The sequence below is a fragment of the Nerophis ophidion genome, linkage group LG05 (genome assembly GCF_033978795.1).
Source record: "Nerophis ophidion isolate RoL-2023_Sa linkage group LG05, RoL_Noph_v1.0, whole genome shotgun sequence".
Lineage (NCBI taxonomy): Eukaryota > Metazoa > Chordata > Actinopteri > Syngnathiformes > Syngnathidae > Nerophis > Nerophis ophidion.
The window spans coordinates 42,363,550-42,386,346 of NC_084615.1; the positions used below are offsets into that span (position 1 = coordinate 42,363,550).

At 41.5% G+C, this 22,797-nt stretch overlaps 1 protein-coding gene across 1 annotated transcript; it reads right to left on the reverse strand.

Moving 5' to 3' along the window:
* Positions 1 to 2,320: 2,320 nt before the first annotated feature.
* On the reverse strand, positions 2,321 to 22,097 carry mmut (methylmalonyl CoA mutase). The gene is made up of 13 exons (XM_061900984.1): positions 21,964 to 22,097; positions 20,612 to 21,033; positions 19,294 to 19,661; positions 19,063 to 19,220; positions 17,027 to 17,198; positions 16,665 to 16,913; positions 16,299 to 16,410; positions 11,537 to 11,652; positions 11,242 to 11,357; positions 5,986 to 6,117; positions 5,768 to 5,915; positions 5,501 to 5,668; positions 2,321 to 2,665 (listed from the first exon to the last, which is right to left on the reverse strand). The coding sequence occupies exons 2-13, from the start codon at positions 21,000 to 21,002 to the stop codon at positions 2,537 to 2,539; spliced, it is 2,259 nt and encodes a 752-aa protein (XP_061756968.1). The 5' UTR covers positions 21,003 to 21,033; positions 21,964 to 22,097; the 3' UTR covers positions 2,321 to 2,536.
* Between the last annotated feature and the right edge of the window lie 700 nt (positions 22,098 to 22,797).

Here is a 22,797-nt window from a genome sequence, read left to right on the forward strand (position 1 = left end):
GCATTAAAAAATAATAAAAATAAAAATAATTGCAGGCCTGGGCTACTAGCCAATAAGTCAGTTAACCAACGACAAATAAAAATGTATTCAATAACATTAGCATCATCGATAAACTGCTAGGTCTTCAGCTCTGGCTTTCAAACTGGATACTCGAAACCAATAGGCATGTTTATTAAAGAGTGGAATTACATGAACAGAGTGCGCCTCTTGTCAGTCATCCACAATCTTTGTTTAGGTACACACAGGCTGGAACTAATTGCAATTCTCTTGCCCACGTATTCCTGTGTAGGCAACCACGACTCTTGTCGACCAGCTGTTAGCTTCCTTCGAGAGAAAGAGAAGAGCTTCCTGTGTGTAGTGGTTGTAATTAACATTAAAATCACATCTGCTTCCACACTCACTTTAATATTGGAGCTGGAACATTTACGGTTCAAACACCTGCCGCCTCTCACTCCGCATAGCTGCGCTCACTCGAAAATCAATGATGAGAGATCCCATGCCTTCTTAAGCCAGCGCATCCTGCATTTTAGTGCCAGAACGTAGCTCTTTGTACCAGTACAGTTAGCCTTGCACTTCTCTACCTTCCTTGCCCATATGCTTCCTCGCTCTTTGCGATTCCCCTCCTTTGTTCTCATCGTGTCTTGTCCTGTGTCGCTATCCGGCAGCCCCTCGTCATTCCCTAGTTTCGAGCTGTGCGTCTTCCCGGACCCCCTATTTACTTCCTGCTACCTTCCCGGATCTCGACCTCACACCTGCCCCCGGACAACGACGCCTCGCTCCAGCCCCTGACCACTTGCCTGTCCCCAGACCTCGAAGCCTGCCTTGTTCCTTTCAAGAATTCCGTATCGATCTCAACACGCACCTTCAACACCACCCGGTAACACTCTACATATAATCGCTTCACATTGTCACACTATATATATTTGGATTAATCACACAGCATTCTTCTATACTAATAAACACGCTGCAAGCTAAATGACATCCCTCCTTCTCCACTGTACAGTTACAGGAACTAATCATTATTGATACAACAAAACCATAGAAGAAGACGTTCCTGAAGGACCGCTCCTGTCTGGAGTGAGGGTATTGTGAAGCCTTCGCTGACAACCAGATTTAATGGATGGCAGAGCACTTATTTCAGCATAGTTTGACAAGGTGTTTTTTTTTCTCACAAGTGAACAGAAGGTGGCAAAACAAAAGGAGACCATTACCTTCCAATTTTAGAAAACAGCTTTTGAGCTCCTCACACCCCAGCAGTCTGTGGCCAAAAAGCCCGAATAAAGGCTGACCCTCATGGCCAGCACCACTCGACAGGCCATTTGAATTGGGATTTAACATATACTGTGTTACATTTGTTAATTTTCATGTATTATTCTCCTGACATGTGTAACAGTGTTACATTTTGTACGCAACTAAGTCTATTTGTGCCTTTTTGACAAATTCCACCCCTGTTGGAACTCGTGAGGTGGGTCAGTCCAATAATTGCTTCCAGGTGTGTCTAATTGGTAGCATAAAAAAGGGCCTAAATCATTTACCTCCCCCTATTAAGTACCAGGCCAAAATCACAGAGAGACAACTATACCTGAATAAGTATTTTTGAATAGGTTTTACTTTACACTGTTTAGCAGAAACAGTGACAGTTTAAGGTCAAACTCTCACATCCGGAAATAATGTCGTGATAATCACAATCACAGCTCTTTTTTTTCAAACTCTATTTCAACTACTACTGTAGCGGTCTATCAATAGTGTGGACCAGCCAGTACACTTACAGCATTAGGATCTGTGCAAGTGATGTAGTTCAAAATTAAACACACAATGGGGTAACAAAACAGAATTAAAAAACAAAAGTGCAAATTATCTTAGAATTTAGCATCCATCCATCCATCCATTTTCTACCGCTTATTCCCTTACGGGGTCGCGGGGGGCGCTGGCGCCTATCTCAGCTACAGTCGGGCGGAAGGCGGGGGGGCTTTATTCACAATTTTGGCTTTTTAGCAGTTAAAACATGAGTTGTCTACTAGAGAAATTACACATTTTTTATCATATCTGCGGTTACTTTTACTTTGTGATATACTATTACTTGAGATGTCAGGATATAAAGAACACTATTGTAGAAATATTGAAAAATCCGTGTTCTTGTTTTAAAAAACCTTATGATACATTTATTTAATTTTTGATTCCATAAAAAAAAAATAGAACATAACAAAAATATGATGATAGGTCATACAAGTACTTCAGATGGTATTTTGGTGACACTGTTCTAGCAAGAAGATTACAACATTCCCTGTCTGATCGTAAAGCAGACTCACACAAACACACGTTTGTTGTGCACTAATCAAAACTTTTATTTCAGACCATAAAGGGCTGACCTCTTGTTGACCTCACACCAAGTACAAAATATTCATGAAAATGATGATCTTAAACTCCATGATGCCTTTCAATCATCACTTCAAGCTGGATCACATTCACCATGATTACATGTGTCTTTTTCAACTCAACTCCTTTTACGAATCCAGTTCCTGGAATGCGACTCTCTTTACATCGCCTGTCGGATCTTTTCCAGGCTCTTCTCGATGTTGTCGATTACCTCCACGGCCGCCTGCGGGATCCTGGTGCCCGGCCCAAAGATAGCGCTCACGCCGCTCTGGTACAGGAAGTCGTAGTCCTGTGTTGAGAAGGCAAAGAAGACAAGCTAGTTCCAAGTCCTAAATGGCTCTCGAAGTGTCTCAATTTGTCAGATTACCTACTCAGACGTCTTATGTCCAGGTGAGAGGCATGATTTATGATCTACAATAAACTTCCGTGGAGCAAGTAAGCAAGGAAACAGCTGACCACTCCGACATAGAGACGCATGGCATTGATCAGATCACGTCTATAAATAGTTATACTGCGTTATTGTTTATAATAACAGTATCACTAATATTTAGTTAGTATTTAAGTCACAAAATGTAAATGGAGAATTGTTGGCGCTTTGCGAATGGTTATATATCGGATTATTTGGGTGGAAAATAGGAGCTTCCATTGGCTCTGCTGTAAGCAGACTTTTATTTATGTTTATTCGTATTTTTCGGAGTATAAGTCGCACTGGCCGAAAATGCATAATAAAGAACAAAAAAAACATATAGAAGTCGCATTTTGGGGGGAAATTTTTCACCGGTCCCTTACAAGTTTTTCGCTTATTCCAAACTTTCTTTCTGCTGCCCGTTTTCCGTTTTCTGCTGCATATTTCACTACTTCCAGCTTGTAACCTGCAGTATATGATTTCCTTTTCGGTGCCATTTTTGTTCAACCTTTCTCAGTTTTTATAAGTTACCGCCAATGTTGAAATTATCAATTTTACGATACGGTAGGGAAGTACTAGCAGGTAGCATCTTTTTTTTCATAAAGCACTTCTGCCATGACCCGCCCCCGCCAAATTTTTATTTGTTGACACGTGTGTGTGTGACGATTGCTGATATACGCCTTGTCTCTTACGTGAATGAGATTAATAATATCATTTAATATTTTACGGTAATGTGTTAATAATTTCACACATGAGTCACTCCAGAGTAAAAGTCCCCCCCCCAACCAAACTATGAAAAAAACTGTGACTTATAATGTGAAAAAATAGGTATTTAGAATAGCTCAAGCACCCCCCGCTACCCCAAACGGGACATGCGGCAGAAAATGGATGGATGGATAGAATGCATTAAAAAAACATCCATCCATCATGACGATGGATGGATGTTTTTTTTTTCATAATGATTGTGAACGATGGGCAAAATTCCAAGTAAAGTGAAGTTCCCCATTAAGTTGTTTGGCCAACTGGTTTGACAACTGATTAGTGTCAGGTGACGCAAATGAGCATTAGAAAATGTTGCTGTATCTGCTGGCTCTCACGGGACACTGCCCCATGTGGAGAGTTTCACCATTGGGCAGTGATAGTTATCTTCCACATTCAAATCAATCCATCCATCCATCCATTTTGTATTTCATACTGGGAATTGGTAGCAGTACTTAACTTTACACATTTTTGGTATGTTTGTGTTTTCATGTGTTAATACATGTAAATTGTATATGTAATTGAATTTATTTGTCAACCTATATAACAGTGAGCTGATAATAGTAACTGTGCTGTACGGTTGTTATATCTTGTTTTTCTACACTTCTGAGTCTCATTTGCAAGTACATACAGAAGACTTTGCATGCAGTTGAAATTCCAAAACATTAAATGGCAGTAGTGAATAGGCTACGGTGTGTTATCGTAATCAGGAAGTATTCTTTGCCATGAAGTTGAATGTGCCAGTGTAATCCTACAAAGTCCATCCATCCCATCCATTTCTACCGCTTGTTCCTTTTTGGAGTCGCGGGTGTGCTGGAGCCTATCTCAACTGCATTCGGGCGGAAGGCAGGGTACACCCTGGACAAGTCGCCACCTCATTGCAGGGCCAACACAGATAGACAGACAACATTCACACTCACATTCACACACTAGGGACCATTTAGTGTTGCCAATCAACCTATCCCCAGGTGCATGTCTTTGGAACTGGGAAGAAGCCAAAGTCGTTATACATTAAGTATTCTACTTATTACACATCTGCTGTTCGATTGTAAAATGTATCTTAGTTGTAGTTTCCATTACCAAATTTGGAGGTGATACAATTGGCATGTAAAATCTCCAGTGCTAATAGGTAGCATGTATAAGACATATCCTATGTAACTTAACATTGAGCTAGCAAATTTTTTAAAAGTGGAGCCTTACTTTTGAGTGATTTCTATCAGGCATGTTTATTTTGTTGGCTTGGAAAATTCCAACATTACCAAGAGACAGTCCTCTATGAATACACTTGTTTCCCCACCAAGTGTTTGAGCCGGTGCCGAGTCTACAAATGGACGTGACATAACGGGCAACAAAGGTATTAAAAATCTGCCACTGTTTAATTGTATATTACTCGGTACACAGTAATACCTACAAAATTTGGTCATGTACTTATAATGGACAACATTTGGTACCCATTCTACCATTGAAAGACATACAATGGAAAGGGGAGAAGGACAAGCTTGCAAAGTGATACTGAAGAATTAAATAAGCATTGCAATATTTCTTTTATTGCATTACCTGCTTTGTACTTAACAACCAGACTCTTCCCTATGTCGTGATCAGATCCATTTCCTGTTCTGTGGTAATCAATACATTTTTCACTGGTAATTATGTGGTCGCATCACATAAAAAAGACAAAGAAAAATCAAAAAGAAGTTGCGGACATGTCTCCTGAAGCTGAAAATTTGCTGGTTTGAGCATTGTTTTAACAAAAACTCCAAATTGTACCACTTTAGAAAATGATCATATTTTGACCCTTTTACGTGACGAAATACAGCAAACAAAGTATCAAAGTATTTTTGGATAGAGTTCTTGTATTTGAAAAATAATTATGTATATCAATATCCGAATAGTGTTAGATGTACCCGCTGGGACGATGCAGGGCACAAATATAAAATTTTCAAACATTTTTGAATTTACCTGAGGTGGGATGACACCTCCACAGATAACAAGGATGTCGGGCCTGTTCAGTTTGCGTAGCTCCTTGATGAGTTCTGGCACCAGCGTCTTGTGCCCGGCAGCAAGCGTACTGACACCGACGCAGTGCACGTCCGCGTCCACCGCCTGCTGGGCAACCTCTGGTGGTGTCTAAGAAGATAAAAGGACAGCCTATAAACTATTTTTCTATCTACTTCAAAATATGACAGTCAAAGATCTCTATACAACAGAAGGGGGGTTAAAGGAGACCTGAAAGAGCGGCCCAATGTCCACATCAAACCCGAGGTCAGCAAATCCCGTAGCGATGACCTTTGCTCCTCTGTCGTGGCCGTCCTGACCCATCTTGGCCACCAGAAGGCGAGGGTTCCGGCCTTCAAGGCTCTTAAATTCTGTCACTCTACATGTGTTACGAAAAAGACGGTAAAAAACCCTGAGCGGGTCACAAAGATTAGAATGTGGTCTGGTACCTGTTGTGGACCAGAGCGATCTCCTCGTGCTCACCGAACTCGCTGCGGTAGGCGCCGCTCACCATGCGCGTGCTCGCCTTGTGTTCGCCAAACACTTTCTTCATGGCGTCTGTGATCTCGCCAACAGAACATCTGAAGATCACACATTCCACTGATTTAACTACAAATACCACCCAGTCTGTAGACCTCATATGACCACAATATATCCTGTCAGAAATACTTAAATGTGCCATTAAATTCCAATAATACACAACAATTATGACTGAGAAAAATATGCATTAAAAATAAAGAGCATTTTGTGTATGAAACATCTCTGATGTAGCTGCAAATGGATACTGCTATGCAATTATTTTGAGAAGGAACACAGGGAACCTTACCTGGCCCGGACAACGAAAGTATTGACAGACTGACGGCTCTTTTTGTAAAGATACAATATAAATGATGAAGCTTTATGTGTTACAACTTATATTGTAAAGATACAATAGAAATTGATGAAGCTTTTTGTGTTACAACTGCATAGAAATTGTGTTCTTAACAGAAAAAAAGCCTTCTAGACAACAGTTAAAAATAATAACCAGTACCACTCTACAAAAAGTGAAGCTGTCATTTCAGTTGATAATGACATATATATTTAATAAAGAGTTGTAAAAAGGTATGTACTGACTTTAATAGTTAAATTAAGGATTAGGTTTACTTAAACAAAGTGTGTGCTCACTATTTAGCAAACAGGAAGTTGCTCCTGTTCTTATTTTAAAGCCATAAGGTGGGTGAATGACCAGTACTATCACTTTAAAGTAATCTGAATCAGCAAAAGTAAGAAGTCGGTAGAAAAATACTCAAGTACTGAGTAACTAGGGAGTAACTTTGGAATTATTTAGTAGCTGTTTTTTAGTAGTACTTGTGTAAGTGCTTGTGTGTGAGATGACAGAGTGACTCTATTACAGCACATATTTCAAAAGATGCACATTTTACTGTCACTTGATCCTATAAGAGGGATAATGTTGGCATAAAGTTATTAATAGAAATTAAATTCTTTTAAATTATTGTGATCATTTCTACTAACAAAGATGATAGTGCATGATTTAAATGTTATTTTCATAGTTTGTAAGTAAGAAGAGTTGTGCTGCTTTGTCTGACTTTTTGTCACTTTTTACAGTGTGTAGTTTATTCGGGTCGTGTGACTGCCAAGTTCTAGTTGATTGGTAAAATGGAGTCAAACATCACTAGTGGTTACATTGGATTGGTGAAACAGTCGCCCGCTGGAAGAAGTCTAACGAGAAAAATGAATGCAGATTTGCAAACAGTAATCAATTGAATTATAATGGTTACATACAAACCCAAAACCAGTGAAGTTGACACGTTGTGTAAATCGTAAATAAAAACAGAATACAATGATGTGCAAACCCTTTTCTACTTATATTAAATTGAATAGACTGCAAAGACAAGATACTTAACGTTCGAACTGGAAAACGTTATTTTTTGCAAATATTCGGTCATTTTGAATTTGATGCCTGCAATGTTTCAAAAAAGCTGGCGCAGGTGGCAAAAAAGACTGAGAAAGTTGAGGAATGCTCATTAAACACTTATTTAGAACATCCCACAGGTGAATAAGATAATTAGGGACGGCGTGGCGCAGTGGAAGAGTGGCCGTGCGCAACCCGAGGGTCCTTGGTTCAAATCCCACCTAGAACCAACCTCGTCACGTCCGTTGTGTCCTGAGCAAGACACTTCACCCTTGCTCCTGATGGGTACTGGTGGGTGCCTTGCATGGCAGCTCCCTCCATCAGTGTGTGAATGTGTGTGTGAATGGGTAAATTGGGAAGTAATGTCAAAGTGCTTTGAGTACCTTGAAGGTAGAAAAGCGCTATACAAGTACAACCCATTTAATTGATAGGTGCCATGATTGGGTATAAAAGCAGTTTCCATAAGATGCTCAGTCATCCATAAACAAGGATGGGGCGAGGGTCACTACTTTGTGAACAAATGCGTGAGCAAATAGTCCAACAGTTTAAGAACAACATTTCTCAACGAGCTATTGCAAGGAATTTAGGGATTTCACTATTTATGGTCCGTATTATCATCAAATGGTTCAAAGAATCTGGAGAAATCACTGCACGTAAGCGATGATATTACGGACCTTCGAGCCCTCAGGCGGTACTGCAGCAAAAAACGACATCAGTGTGTGTGTTGCCAATCAGCCTCCCGGAGTGCATGTTTGTGGAAGTGGAAGGAAGCCGGAGTAAGACCCCAAGCCTAGGAATCAAACCCGGCACCTTCTCAGTGTGATGTACAAGCTTCACGGAGCTTCACAGAGCCCTGGCTCGGTGAGCCGGTATCGGACACTTTGGTATCCCTGGATAGATTCTCACTCTTCCGTGCGAACTGGACATTGGCTGGGGTCTGGTGGGCCGCCCAGGACAGAATCAGCTCTATTGGTCGCTTTGTTGTGTCTGTTACCGTCTCTGGCTGTGCTAACCCCCACCCCAGCAGACGGTGTAGAGCAGTGGTTCTCAAATGGGGGTGCGCATTCCCATGGGGGTACTTGAAGGTATGCCAAGAGGTACGTGAGATTTTTGAAAAATATTCTTAAAAATAGCACCAATTAAAAGATCCTTTAAAATATATTTATTGAATAATACGTAAACAAAATATGAATGCAAGTTTATAAACTGTGAAAAAAAATGCAACAATACAATATTCAGTGTTGACAGATAGATTTTTTTATGGACATGTTCCATAAATATTGATGATAAAGATTTCTTTTTTTGTGAAGAAATGTTTAGAATTAAGTTCATGAATCAAGATGGATCATCTATTACAATCCCCAAAGAGGGCACTTAAAGTTGATGAATACTTCTATGTGTAGAAATCTTTATTTATAATTGAATCACCTGTTTATTTTTCAACAAGTTTTTTTAGTTATTTTTATAACTTTTTTTCCAAATAGTTCAAGAAAGACCACTACAAATGAGCAATATTTTGCACTGTTATACAATTTAATAAATCAGAAACTGATGACATAGTTCTGTATTTTACTTCTCTGTCTCTTTTTTTCCAACCAAAAATGCTTTGCTCTGATTAGGGGGTACTTGAATTAAAAAAATGTTCACAGGGGGTACGTCACTGAAAAAAAGTTGAGAACCACTGGTGTAGAGCACTGCAAGGGCAACCACAGTGTATGTGGCTATTAAGATACTGTTTTTGTTTAGTTGTTTGTATATGCATTGTGCAATGACATGTGTGCAAAATGTGTTATTTATTGCTCATTTTTGTTTTTTTGTTGCGTTTTAATCTGGTAGCTATATGTCAAAATGGCGCAACTGAAGTGGCACCTTGTTGCACCAACTGTGTGCCCTTTTAATGTTTCGACCATCTCCGTTTCGGTCCCAGCTGCCTTAAGTACTCTCCAAGCTTTTGAACATGTGTCTGGTTACAAATTGAACTTGAGGAAAAGTGAAATATTTCTATAAATTCTTCAGCTAAGAAATATCTTCTGCACAATTTTCTCTTTGAAATTGCCTTGCAAAGTTTCACATACTACGGTGTCCAGATCACACATACACTTGCAGAGCTTTATAAAGCCAACTTTCTTCCCTTGTTGTCCAGAATCCAGGGAGATTTTGACCGCTGGTCCTTAATTTATCTATAGTGGCTCTGTTAAAAATGAATGTACTTGTGTAATATGGCTTTTTCTCGCTCAGTCCTCCAAAGTAAATTAGATAGTCAGTTTCAAGACTTCATTTGGGATAAAAAGACTCACAGGTACATAAGCAAAATTTGCAGAAACCTAAACCATCGGGAGGACATTTGATTTGTATTCTATTGTCCATCCATCCATCATCTTCCGCTTATCCGAGGTCGGGTCGCGGGGGCAGCAGCCTAAGCAGGGAAGCCCAGACTTCCCTCTCCCCAGCCACTTCGTCTAGCTCTTCCCGGGGGATCCCGAGGCGTTCCCAGGCCAGCCGGGAGACATGGTCTTCCCAACGTGTCCTGGGTCTTCCCCGTGGCCTCCTACCGGTTGGACGAGCCCTAAACACCTCCCTAGGGAGGCGTTCGGGTGGCATCCTGACCAGATGCCCGAGCCACCTCATCTGGCTCCTCTCGATGTGGAGGAGCAGCGGCTTTACTTTCAGTTCCTCCTGGATGGCAGAGCTTCTCACCCTATCTCTAAGGAAGAGCCCCGCCACCCGGCGGAAGAAACTCATTTCGGCCGATTGTACCCGTGATCTTATCTTTTCAGTCATGACCCAAAGCTCATGACCATAGATGAGGATGGGAACGTAGATCGACCGGTAAATTGAGAGCTTTGCCTTCCGGCTCAGCTCCTTCACCACAACGGATCGATACAACGTAAGCATTACTGAAGACGCCGCACCGATCCGCCTGTCGATCTCATGATCCACTCTTCCCCCACTCGTGAACAAGACTCCTAGGTACTTGAACTCCTCCACTTGGGGCAGGGTCTCCTCCCCAACCCGGAGATGGCACTCCACCCGGTCGCTTCGCACTCGGCTGCGAACCGATCCAGTGAGAGCTGAAGATCCCAGCCAGATGAAGCCATCAGGACCACATCATCTGCAAAAGGCAGAGACCTAATCCCGCGGCCACCAAACCGGAACCCCTCAACGCCTTGACTGCGACTAGAAATTCTGTCCATAAAATTTATGAACAGAATCGGTGACAAAGGACAGCCTTGGCGGAGTCCAACCCTCACTGGAAACGTGTCCGACTTACTGCCAGCAATGCGGACCAAGGTCTGACACTGATCATACAGGGAGCGGACCGCCACAATAAGACAGTCCGGTACCCCATACTCTCTGAGCACTCCCCACAGGACTTCCCGACGGAGACGGTCGAATGCCTTCTCCAAATCCACAAAGCACATGTCGACTGGTTGGGCAAACTCCCATGCACCCTCAAGAAGCCTGCCGAGAGTATAGTATAGTATATAGTATAGTATTCTATTGTATTTCTGTTAATTGTGTTTAAAAAATGTCAATAAAAAAAAGTAAAAAAAAAAAAGAAATTGCTTCTATGTCCTGCTTTAGATTTTTATTATAAATTAGAATGTAATGCAACCTATTCACCTTCCCTAAACCAACAGCTTCTCGGCAATCTACTATAAAAGCTGCCACCCTGCCAAAGCTACCTTCCCCTTCTAGTGTAGCAGGCTAAGTCGGGCACCGCTGTACAGTAAAGTGGTAGTCAATAACGTGCATGTAAAAAAGATGAGTAAGTGCAGCATTTTAAAGATACCTGGCGCGCGCTGCCTCCACAGCTAACGCCAAGAGGTTGCCCTCTCCGTTCCGTGCGCATTCCTCAATGGCGGCAAGACACTTGCTGGCAGCACCAGCATCGCGGCTCTCTCTCACCTGCAAAAGCATATGTAACATTTAAGCTCATTTTATAATCACTATATTAAAACATATTGCTCAATGAATGCCTCATCATTGTTTGGAAAAGCTTGTATTTCCTGCGTGTAGGTGCTGTTTTATTTGCGGAGGTGTACCTAATAAGGTGTGTACTGCAGCGTTCGCTTAGTGTCGCTAACCTTATTTAGCTTCTCGATCTGTTTCTGCCGTACGAGCGTGTTGTCGATGGCCAACACCTCCACGGTCTCCTCCTTCTCCAGGCGGTACTTGTTCACCCCGACAATGACCTCTGACCCTGCGGACAGAAAGGAAAAATAAATAAAGGGAGTGCCTTCTGAAATATTTACCGAAAAACACTGTTGTAGAGAGAGAAGCAAGCACCTAATCTAAAAAACCTGCAGGGTGAATGGTGACTCAAGCTCATATGCAAAGCATTCATGTTCAAATGTAAATGTGCAAATGTGAATTTCAACACAGTGTTTTTTGCAACAGCACAAAAAAAGAAACTACAATCTCCAGGGGCCTCATGTATTAAGCTTGCTTACGCAGGAAAACCTGGCACAAATGTATTTTTACTGCAATAAAGAGATGTAGCAAGACTAACATTGACGTGGAAATGTGCACTGCCTCATGTCAACTTCATACTTATGCTGTGAACACTTTGGGGACTCGCAGAGGAGATTGTTGGGGCATTGCCAACATTCGATTTTGGAAAAATGACCCTGTGGGAGGGGATTGTGATTAGCGCACTGCAGGAGTGAAAGTCAACACCGCTGTCCAGGGTGCTGAGACAGAGCGCCATCAGACAGGGGTGGGGCATGTACTGACTGCGAGACACAGCTGACAGATGATTAGATTGCACAGGAGGTACGTGTTTGACTAATCATCTGTTACCTTTAACAGTAAGCGGCCGGGTGCTGGGGAGGAAGGAAGCCGAGAGAGAGAGACTGAAGAGTCAAAACAAAAACTGTATTGGGGTGATGATTAAAAACCCTCGTTGTCAACTCGACACGCTTGGTCTTGACGTGTAATTGTGGAGCCGCAAGATAGCGACGTCTACAGACCCAACTTTTATTACTAGTATGCCTGCTAGGACGAGAAGCTCTCCTGCGTTGTAATAATAAGTTCAGTAATCAAACGAGTCAAATTCTTTCATATCCTTGGTGATATGCTCGCAAGCCTATTGTGTTTAAATTTTTAAAAATTCAAACAAATCCATCCATCCATTTCTACCTCAAGAAGTGAAATCGTTTGACATCACACAAACCGGAAATCAAATTAATAAATTAACATATGTTGCATTAATCCATTTTCTACCGTTTGTCCCTTACGGGGTCGCGGTGGGTGCTGGAGCCTATCCCAGCTGCACACGGGCGGAAGGCGGGGTACACCGTGGAAAAGTCCTCACCTTATAGCAGGGCCAACACAGATAGACAGACAACATTCACACTCACATTCACACACTAGGGCCAATTTAGTGTAGCCAATCAACCTATCCCCAGATGCATGTCTTTGGAGGTGGGAGAAAGCCGGAGTACCCGGAGGGAACCCACGCAGTCACGGGGAGAACATGCAAACTCCACACAGAAAGATCACAGAAGTGCTGCGCTATATTGCATTCAGTAAAAAAAAAATTCACGAATTAGATTGGAAGAAGAAAAACATATTTAAACACACAAATACAAATAACATGCCTCTTACGGAGCCAGAAAAACATTTGACGTTTTCTCCGCCAAGAAAGTATAAAATATTGAGCACATTCAGCAATACTGCAGTAAAAATAACTGTGATAATTTTGGTCAGAATACTTTTATTTAGCCAATTTATTTATTGGTTTAGTTGAATGGGTTATAGTTGTATAGCGCTTTTCTCCTTTCAAGGTACTCAAAGTACTATGACACTATTTCCACATTCACCCATTCACACATTGATGGCAGGAGCTGCCATGCAAGCTGCCATGCGAGGTGAAGTGTCTTGCTCAAGGACACAACGAATGGGACTAAGATGGCGGCAGCTGGAGATCGAACCAGGAACCCTGACGTTGCTGGCACGGCCACTCGACCAACTGAGCAACGCCGTCCCATCCCCGGTTGTGTGTATTTGAGGGTCCCCTACAATCCTTAACAGAGACGGGATTTATTTTATTGCTTTTGGTTCTGATTTTTATTCGAGTGCAAAATATTGCTAAAAGAGTATTTGTTATTTTAATAATTTCTTTGTTTGATTTAACTTGGATATTTTAAAGTGTACATTCCAATCGGATTGTTAAAATATACCAGAAATACAAGTTTATTGCATATGAAAGGGTATACTTGCATTATTATTATGTATTATCCATCCATTTTCTACCGCTTGTCCCTTTCGGGGTACTGGAGCCTATGCCAGATGCACAGAAATAGTCAAAAGAGGATCTGTGATGTAGCCTTTGTCAACTACACCCCAAAACTATGGAACACACTGCCCAAAAATATATTTCTTTACTGAAGCATTTAAATTAGATATCAGGGATGCCAGCTAACTACACCTTTAACCACTACACTATCACCTTGCACTTGCTGGACCCACACTGCATCACCCTTTTATTTCCTACATTGCTCTTAAATTTCTCTATCCACAATGTGATTAGTGTACTGTAAATGACACCTGCGATTCAGTGCCTTTTATTTCCTACATTGCTGTGATTACTGTACTTTAAATGAGACCTACCACTCACAGTGATCCTTGTATTTTATTATATAAGGATTATTGTCTGCATTACTGTCTACATTACCTTCGGCACTTACTTATCGTACTGCTTCCTACTTTGTTTTTATTTTATATCATTGCAGTAACATCAAACCGGTACAGTTGTAATAAATATTTACTTTTATTGTAAGCACACTATAATTTTCTATTCTGACTTTTATCCTATATAATTGCACTATATCTTATTCTCTGCATCCATACTGTGACTATTCTACTGTAAATGAGACCTACGGCTCAAAGTGATCCATGTATTTTACTCTGCACTAATTTTAGCCTTTTATTTCCTACATTACTTTATTGTTCCACGCTGTGATTATTGTAACTATTATTGTCTGATCCTTATGTTTTTTTACTTTGCTTTTATCTTTATTTTTATTTCTTATAAATTATCTTCCATTTTCTACACTTGTTTTACCATGTCTTCACTTAATAATTTATTTTACTAATGTGAAACACTTCGAGCTGCAATTATTGTATGAAAGGTGCCATACAAATTAAGTTTATTAGTGTTATTATTATTATTATTATTATAATTATTATTATTATTATTATTATTACAAACAGCAATGGCCCAGGCAGCGGCTTTGTCAGATAGCAGGCTCATAATAAAATCTATCTTAGCCTGGTCAGTGGAATAGGAACCTGGCTGCTGTTCAAAAAGTAATGAGCATTGATGAAGAAACTGTTCGCAGCAGCCACTCACTAGTGAAACGGGGGGAGTGAAAAATAACCGCAGGTGAAAGTGGGAAGGTCCCCGTCTTGGCGCTACATCCTTTCGGTTGAGTCACACTGCTCGTCTAATCGACATGCTGGCTGAGGGTGCCGACGTTGGCAGAGAGCATCTGAAAGGAAGCTGTGAAATTGCGCAGCAGCTGGTCATGATTATCAAGAGTTTGTCCAAAGCCAGTCAGCGCAGAGTGGAGTCGTTCTTTGTTCATGTTGGCCAGTAGATTTGTCAGGATAGGACTCCAAAGCAGAGCAACAAATACATAAGCAAAATACCACTACTTCCAGACACAAACGCGGGTGTGTTCTAATCATGGCGACCACTTTTGGACAAATGAGGATTCACAACCTTATCTTTTTGAACCTGAATATATAGTGGATTAAATACCGGTTATAGAAGCAAGGACAAAGAGAGGGTGAAACGTTGGATCAGACTAAAGCCAAGAGAGTGAGGTCGGCGTGACTTTCCCGCGTAAATTTTGAACTTGGACCCAAGCTATGCCGACATTAATGGCGTGCTTACCTAAAATCAACTGGAAAAAACTTCACCGGCCAACTGGACCAAACGCATAACTGTCCGTCGAGTGAGTCACTATAATATTGATCATGATACGAGCAGCACATCATGCTTGTTATCACAACTCAAGTAAATACACAGTCGAGCTAGCTGTGTAAAAACAAAACAAAAACTTGAAAATAATTTAATTTTAACATTAGTATTTTTTTAGGTAAACATTTTTATAAGACATGTCCTTGTTCCCATAGAGACTTTAACCAACATGTCAACCGATTCAGGGATGCTCAATTCCAGGTGACAATATTGGCACTGCAGCTAAACACTTTTTCAGATTGTTTGCAATTGTTGTGTCAGTGCTTCTTTTACAAAGTAGTTGTCACTGGGAAGCTCGAGTTTAAGTTTACCATCAGTGTTTTACTACTGGGAACGTATCTTTAGCAATGTGATGGCAGCACAGCGCTTTAGTAACAGCGCACCACTTTTCCTTTAATTTGAAAAACAACAGGAAAAATAAGCTAGGCTAAGCTTTGCGGGTTTGTACTTCTGAGGCAGTTTTAGCATGCAGCTTCATACACTCATACGGGAGTTTGTGTTAATTTTTAAGGTGGTAAAAAAAAAAGTTTGTTTGTCTTTTACTGACCACTTTCTCCAATGCAGACGTTGTTTCCTCCATGTTTGAAGACTTTAAGTGTGTGAGCCATTCTGTGCATAAAGGAGGAGAGGCACAGCTCTCACTCAGCGCATACAGGATAATCAGTGAGACTTACACATCAGGACATGATTTGTAAAGTTTTATACAGATGAGCGAAAGTCTTAAGTTTGATCCACTTTGTATGGATTTTTGTTTTTATGCGAATGCGGTTGAAACCTTTACTTGGAACTGTGCTACTTTTAATTTTTTCTACTTGCACAACATATTTTTGGGCACATACAGTATGCGATACTTGTCCTACCTGAGTCGATGCGAGCTTGTCGACGTGCCGCACATTCCTCGATGCGCAGTTTTGGGATGCCCTCGGCTACTGCTCTGGCCATGCCGCCCATTTCCTCAATCTCCTGGATGAACTGCAGGATGGGAGGATACATACTGTCACTTAGTGGCCTTTTATAGGTAATACAGGGTAGAATAAGTGCATAGTCTACAGTCAAATTATGTATGTACGTAACTGTTTGTATCAGTCATACTGTACTAAGCAGCGTATCCTGTTTTATGGTTTTTATCACAATCCTCCCACCATCACTGGTACATCTATATTATGTTCTGCGATACCACTAACTACTACACTTATTATGATTAACATAAACATGCACTGGCCGACCTTCAAGGCTGTGTTGTAGAGATCGTCGGTCAGCGACTCCATCATGTATGACCCCCCCCAAGGATCTGCCACCTTGGGGATGCCTGACTCCTCCTGTATGATGATCTGCGTGTTACGGGCGATGCGGGCGCTCTTGACCGTGGGCAGGCCCAGCGCCTCGTCGAACGAGTTGGTGTGGAGCGACTGGGTGCCGCCAAACACAGCCGCCATGGCCTCGATCACAGTGCGGATAACATTGTTGTATGGGTCCTAAGAATGGGTACACCGTGGCGCTTCATTAGGCACGCCTGTACGATCTCAAAAGCATGAATCTTGCATACAAATCTTGTATTGGATTGAACACAACATCTAGTATGACCTGCCTGCTCTGTGAGAGACCAACCAGACGTCTGGCAGTGAGTGCGGAGAAGAAGAGACTTGGAGTTTTGGGGCTGGAACTTCTCCTTGATCAGCGTAGACCACAACCTCCGGCCTGCCCGCAGCTTGGCAATCTCCATGTAGAAATTCATGCCGATGCCCCAGAAAAACGACAACCTGCGTCCCCCAAACCCACACACACGCATGCACCCGCGTGCGCCCGTAAACACACACACACACACACACACACACACGCACATAGATGACAGACGCTATTATAAAAATGTCTTCTGTAAGGAAGACGAATTGATGAAAATAGATCAAAAGCGCTCCCGGACACAATTGAGTGACACTCCATCCTCAGACCGTCCCAGGGAAGCGTACCAAGGATTTAATCATCATGTCAAAATGGTTTTATTGTAGTCATTGAATGGTGGCACAAGGTCAACCAGAACCAAGAAAAAGCTACTGACTGCTTGCTGTGAAAAACCTGAATTAAAAGTTGGGTCAACAAGTGGACAAAAGAGTGTACCTCGCCCCATCCTTTCTTGTGAAAGACTGAGCATTTTTTTGGGAAACTGTTTTATACCCAATCATGGCACCCACCTGTTCCCAGTTAGCCTGCACACATGTGGGATGTTCCAAATAAGTGCTTGAGGAGGATTCCTCAACTTTTTAGTATTTATTGCCACCTTTCCCAACTTCTTTGTCACGTGTTGCTGGCATCAAATTCTAAAGTTAATGATTATTTGCAAAAAATAAATGTTTATCAGTTTAAACATCAAATATGTTGACTTTGTAGCATATTCAACTGAATATGGGTTGAAAATGATTTGCAAATCATTGTATTCTGTTTATATTTACATCTAACACAATTTCCCAACTCATATGGAAACGGGGTTTGTATTACAATCACAACTCTTTAATAGCGTTCGTATGAGAGAAAGCAGGGAATTAGTTAAAAAGGAGTGCCCATCAGATGCTTAAACTTGTCAACTCGATAAGTTGGATTTCTCACCACCAAAACTAAGATGGATTTGAAATGTTCCACATTGTAATATGTGTACACCTGGGAGAAAGTGAAAAGGACACATTTATTTTTTGATGCTAGGATGCCATCAGCAGGCGAGTCATCGATCTTGACGTCAACACAACTGAAGTGCAAGCTAATTCTACCACGTTACTTCTTTACAAAAATGTATCAAGTAATACTCTCTGCCTCAAGGAATCCTTTATTTGTTGGTAGATCTAAAGGCATAACAACTTTGTTTCCGAGTTATTTATTTGAAGCAGACAAAGGTGCCAGCCCTCTCGTGTCCCCGAAAAGGACAAGCGGTAGAAAATGGATGGATGGATGAAATTTGCCACATACTGTATGTGTATTTGCGGTTTGCGGTTCTCCCACTCAAAAACAAATTATGATGAAAGCATCCATCACAACTCCGTTTCATAGCACACATACACACCTGCTTTGCCAGAGACATACTTTTGCATAAAAAAATAGTGCCTGAAAGATATTTATTGGCATTGGCCTGTGGAGCAAAACATTACTAATTACACCATTCCTCACCATAGGATCATGCTACTTTTGTGTTAAAGAAATGCTTTGCAGGTAGTCTAAATGAAGGAGATTTCAAAAAAACTTTAAAGAGGCCTTATCCTTTATACTTTATATTTTTGTTGACTAAATTTACTGTACTTTTTAGCTGACTAAAATGTGATGTAATTTTGTTGTCTAAAAATACACTAAAACTAAATAAATTTAGATGACTAAAATTTGACGAAAACTGTAATACATTGTTGTCATAAGACTATATCTAAAAATAGATTAAAAACTGCTGACTAAATTAAAACTGAAATGCAATCTGATTGTATGTTTATTTATCCTCGCCTTTGATTTTTCTACTCCAACAGATCATATCTAACGTGTTTAAGCGAGATGGCAATTTTTCTCTCTGATGACGAGCAAAAAACACTTACATGCATGATCCATAATAACACGGATAACGACCAATGATTATTTAAATGATGTAAGGCATACCTAGGTGCAAACTCATCAATGGTCAAGCCAGCTTTGAGTCCGGTCCGACAATACTCCAGCCCATTGGCGATGGTGTAGGCCACCTCCAAGATGGCATCGGCTCCAGCCTCCTGCAGGTGGTAGCCACTGATGGAAATGGAGTTGAACTTGGGCATGTGCTGCCAACACAGTCAGTCATGTTAAATAAAATATTACACACAAGATCGTAAATGACATTTTAGCATTATATACCTGTGAAGTGTACGCAAAAATGTCCGCAATGGCATGCATGGAAGGCTCCGGCGGGAAAATATAAGTGTTCCGCACCATGAACTCTTTCAGGATATCGTTCTGGATGGTCCCGGTCAGCTTGGCCTTGGAGACGCCCTGCTCCTCGCCAGTCACGATAAACATCGCCAGCACGGGGACAACGGCACCGTTCATGGTCATGGACACAGACATCTTCTCTAGCGGGATGCCATCGAAGAGCATCTTCATGTCCTCCACGGTGTCGATGGCCACGCCCGCCATGCCTACATCGCCGTGGACCCTGGGGTTGTCAGAGTCATAGCCCCGATGCGTGGGGAGGTCAAAGGCTACAGAGAGGCCCTGTTGACCGGCTGTGACGGAAGAAAGAACATTGACTGAAACATACGGTAAGTAGACACTAAAATAGGTACAATAAATCCAATACTAGGGTCATCTATGAGCCTCATTTGCTCGACAGCCTGCATTGTGCAATGTTTTAGCCCATTCATAATCACTTACATTAATTAGTTGAATTAAAAATTCATTGAATTAAGCTTGTTACTTAAATTAACCTGTGCTTTTACTCCCACACTTACTGGAGTGTACCACTACAACCGTGAGGCGGAAATTATTACCATAATTTATATAGTTATATTTATTTATATAAATTATTACTTTTATTATTTATTGTTACATTTATTTGTAATTTGATCAATTTATTAATATGCTTTGCATATATTTATTCACATTAAAAGGTTAGAAACTGAAAATAATTTGAATTATATAACTGGGTTGTTAAAAGCATACTATAGCATGTGTGCCAGGACTATTATTTGGATTCTTTGGAGTGGCAAAGTAGCGTTTGACCTTAACATTAAACAAAAAAAACATGGTTACAGAACATTTGGGACCAATCGAAAAGGTTTTACTAAACTGATTTGTAATATTTTACCAACAACAGTGTGTGAATGTGAGTGTGAATGTTGTGTGTCTATCTGTGTTGGCCCTGTGATGAGGTTGCGACTTGTCCAGAGTGGACGCCGCCTTCCGTCCATGTGCAACTGGGATAGGCTCCTGCACCCCTCGCAACCCAGCAAGGGAAAAGCGGTAGAAAATGGATTGATGGAAGAGAGGGGTGAACATTTGAGATACAGAGGTATTAGTGATGTCATCCATACATAATCCCAGAAAGTTGGTTTAAAAATGGGTATAATTTAATCCAAATTATGATTACTTTGTTTAAGCGGAGGTCAGCCCTTAAACTGGTTGCTCCGCTAGTTTTGTAAATACTAATTTTCTGATGTAATAATGGCATTTGTACCTTTAATGTTGTCCTTGTAAAACTTGTTGCTCTCCTCCACCGTGCTGAACCCAGCATACTGCCTGATAGTCCAGGGTCTGTTGGTGTACATCGTGGGATAGGGTCCTCTAGTGTAGGGAAACATCCCCGGCAGTTCTTCTGCATTACGGGCTGAGTCGGCTCTGGTGTACACTGGCTTAATGTTAATGCCCTCAGGTGTGCGCCATATCAGATCTTCTGGGTTCTTCCCCTTCAGCTGCTTCTTGGCCAGGCTGGCCCACTGTGGGTGCAGCTCCAACTGGTCATTGAGCGACGGCGTGGAGGTGTGGATGTGAGAGGACGAGGAGGAGAGGTATGCTCGGACCAGGTGTCGGGCAGCCGGCGTCCTCCATACTCTGTGTGCATTCAGCATGCTTCCTGTTTGTCACACACGCATGGATGACCTAATGGAGGTAAAGAAGGGGATGAAGAAGTTGGTGATTTGATGCAGTGCTTTTTGGTCTAGATCAATCAATCAATCAATGCTTATTTATATAGCCCTAAATCACAAGTGTATCAAAGGGCTGCATAAACCACTACGACATCCTCAGAAGAACCCACATAAGGGCAAGGAAAACTCACACCCAGTGGGCAAGGAGAACACACACCCAGTGGGACGTCGGTGACAATGATTACTATGAGAACCTTGGAGAGGACCACATATGTGGGCAACCCCCCCACTAGGGGACCGAAAGCAATGGATGTCGAGCGGGTCTAACATGATACTGTGAAAGTTCAATCCATAGTGGATCCAACACAGCCGCGAGAGTTCAGTTCAAACCTGATCCAAGACAGCAGCGAGAGTAAATATTGTATTATGTCAATTATACACTATTTAGAATAGAATAGAAAGTACTTTAATGATCCCTGGGAGAAATGTATTAAATATTATTACTATTACATTTGTGTATGTCATAGTAATTGTATTGTAACAAAATACAATCAACAGAGGTCTTTTGAAACATCAATCAATTATATATTTCACTCAATTTGAGACTACAGTTGATAAAGAATATATGTTTTAAACAATAACGTCTGCTATACACTCGCATTAGGTTAAGTTGGGCAAACTTTACGATTTGTCACAGAGAACATGAGTGAAGATAATTGCTGAAATTCATATTGATGTTGATGTGAACACATTTAAATATAGTCAATTGACAAGTTTAATGTTTGAACAAACGAATTTAGCTACGTGTGAAGCTACTTAGCCTGTGTTAGCTAACGACGGCTGGCTAACTTCTGTCTAGAAGAATATCGATAGGCGTCGATAAAATTGATAATTTAGCCGTCTCATAGCATAAATAACACATATTCGGTAAACGTTTTCTGACCTTGTCTCCTCTAGTGATATTTAAGGTTGGCGGAAGGCGTGTGTGCGTCCATCCAATGCACTTTCATAACTATAGCTGTCAGCCAATCGGCAGCTCGCTGTGTCTAATATATGAACTTTGACCGACCAACCGGAAGTGAATAGTCGGTAGCCATATTGGAGCGGTATGTAGTACAGTCATTGAGAAGTCCATCCATCCATCCATCCATCTATTTTCTACCGCTTATTCCCTTTTGGGCTCGCGGGGGGCGCTGGCGCCTATCTCAGCTACAATCGGGCGGAAGGCGGAGTACACCCTGGACAAGTCGCCACCTCATCGCAGGGCCAACACAGATAGACAGACAACATTCACACTCACATTCACACACTAGGGCCAATTTAGTGTAGCCAATCAACCTATCCCCAGGTGCATGTCTTTGGAAGTGGGAGGAATCCGGAGTACCCGGAGGGAACCCACGCATTCACGGGGAGAACATGCAAACTCCACACAGAAAGATCCCGAGCCTGGATTTGAACCCAGGACTGCAGGACCTTCGTATTGTGAGGCAGACGAGAAGTCCTTTATTTAATTATTTATTTTCCTTGGCAAAATAGTTGAATTATATTAGTGATCTACTATTCATGTTGTTTGTGCAAAACTCCAAAGAATGTATTTTTAGTGTTTGTTTTAATGTGTAGTGGAGGAGTTCAAGTACTAGGAGTCTTGGGGGAAGAGTGGATCGTGAGATCGACAGGCGGATCGGTGCGGTGTCTTCAGTAATGTGGACATTGTACCGATCCGTTGTGGTGAAGAAGGAGCTGAGCCGGAAGGCAAAGCTCTCAATTTACCGGTCAA

Coding starts and splice junctions, on each gene's coding strand:
- mmut (XM_061900984.1), bottom strand. CDS start 21,002: ATGCTGAATGCACACAGAGTATGGAGGACGCCGGCTGCCCGACACCTG. Junction 19,221..19,293: donor TTTTTGCGTACACTTCACAG/GTATATAATGCT, acceptor CTGTGTTGGCAG/CACATGCCCAAGTTCAACTC. Junction 6,118..11,241: donor GTGGAGGCAGCGCGCGCCAG/GTATCTTTAAAA, acceptor TGTGATCTTCAG/ATGTTCTGTTGGCGAGATCA.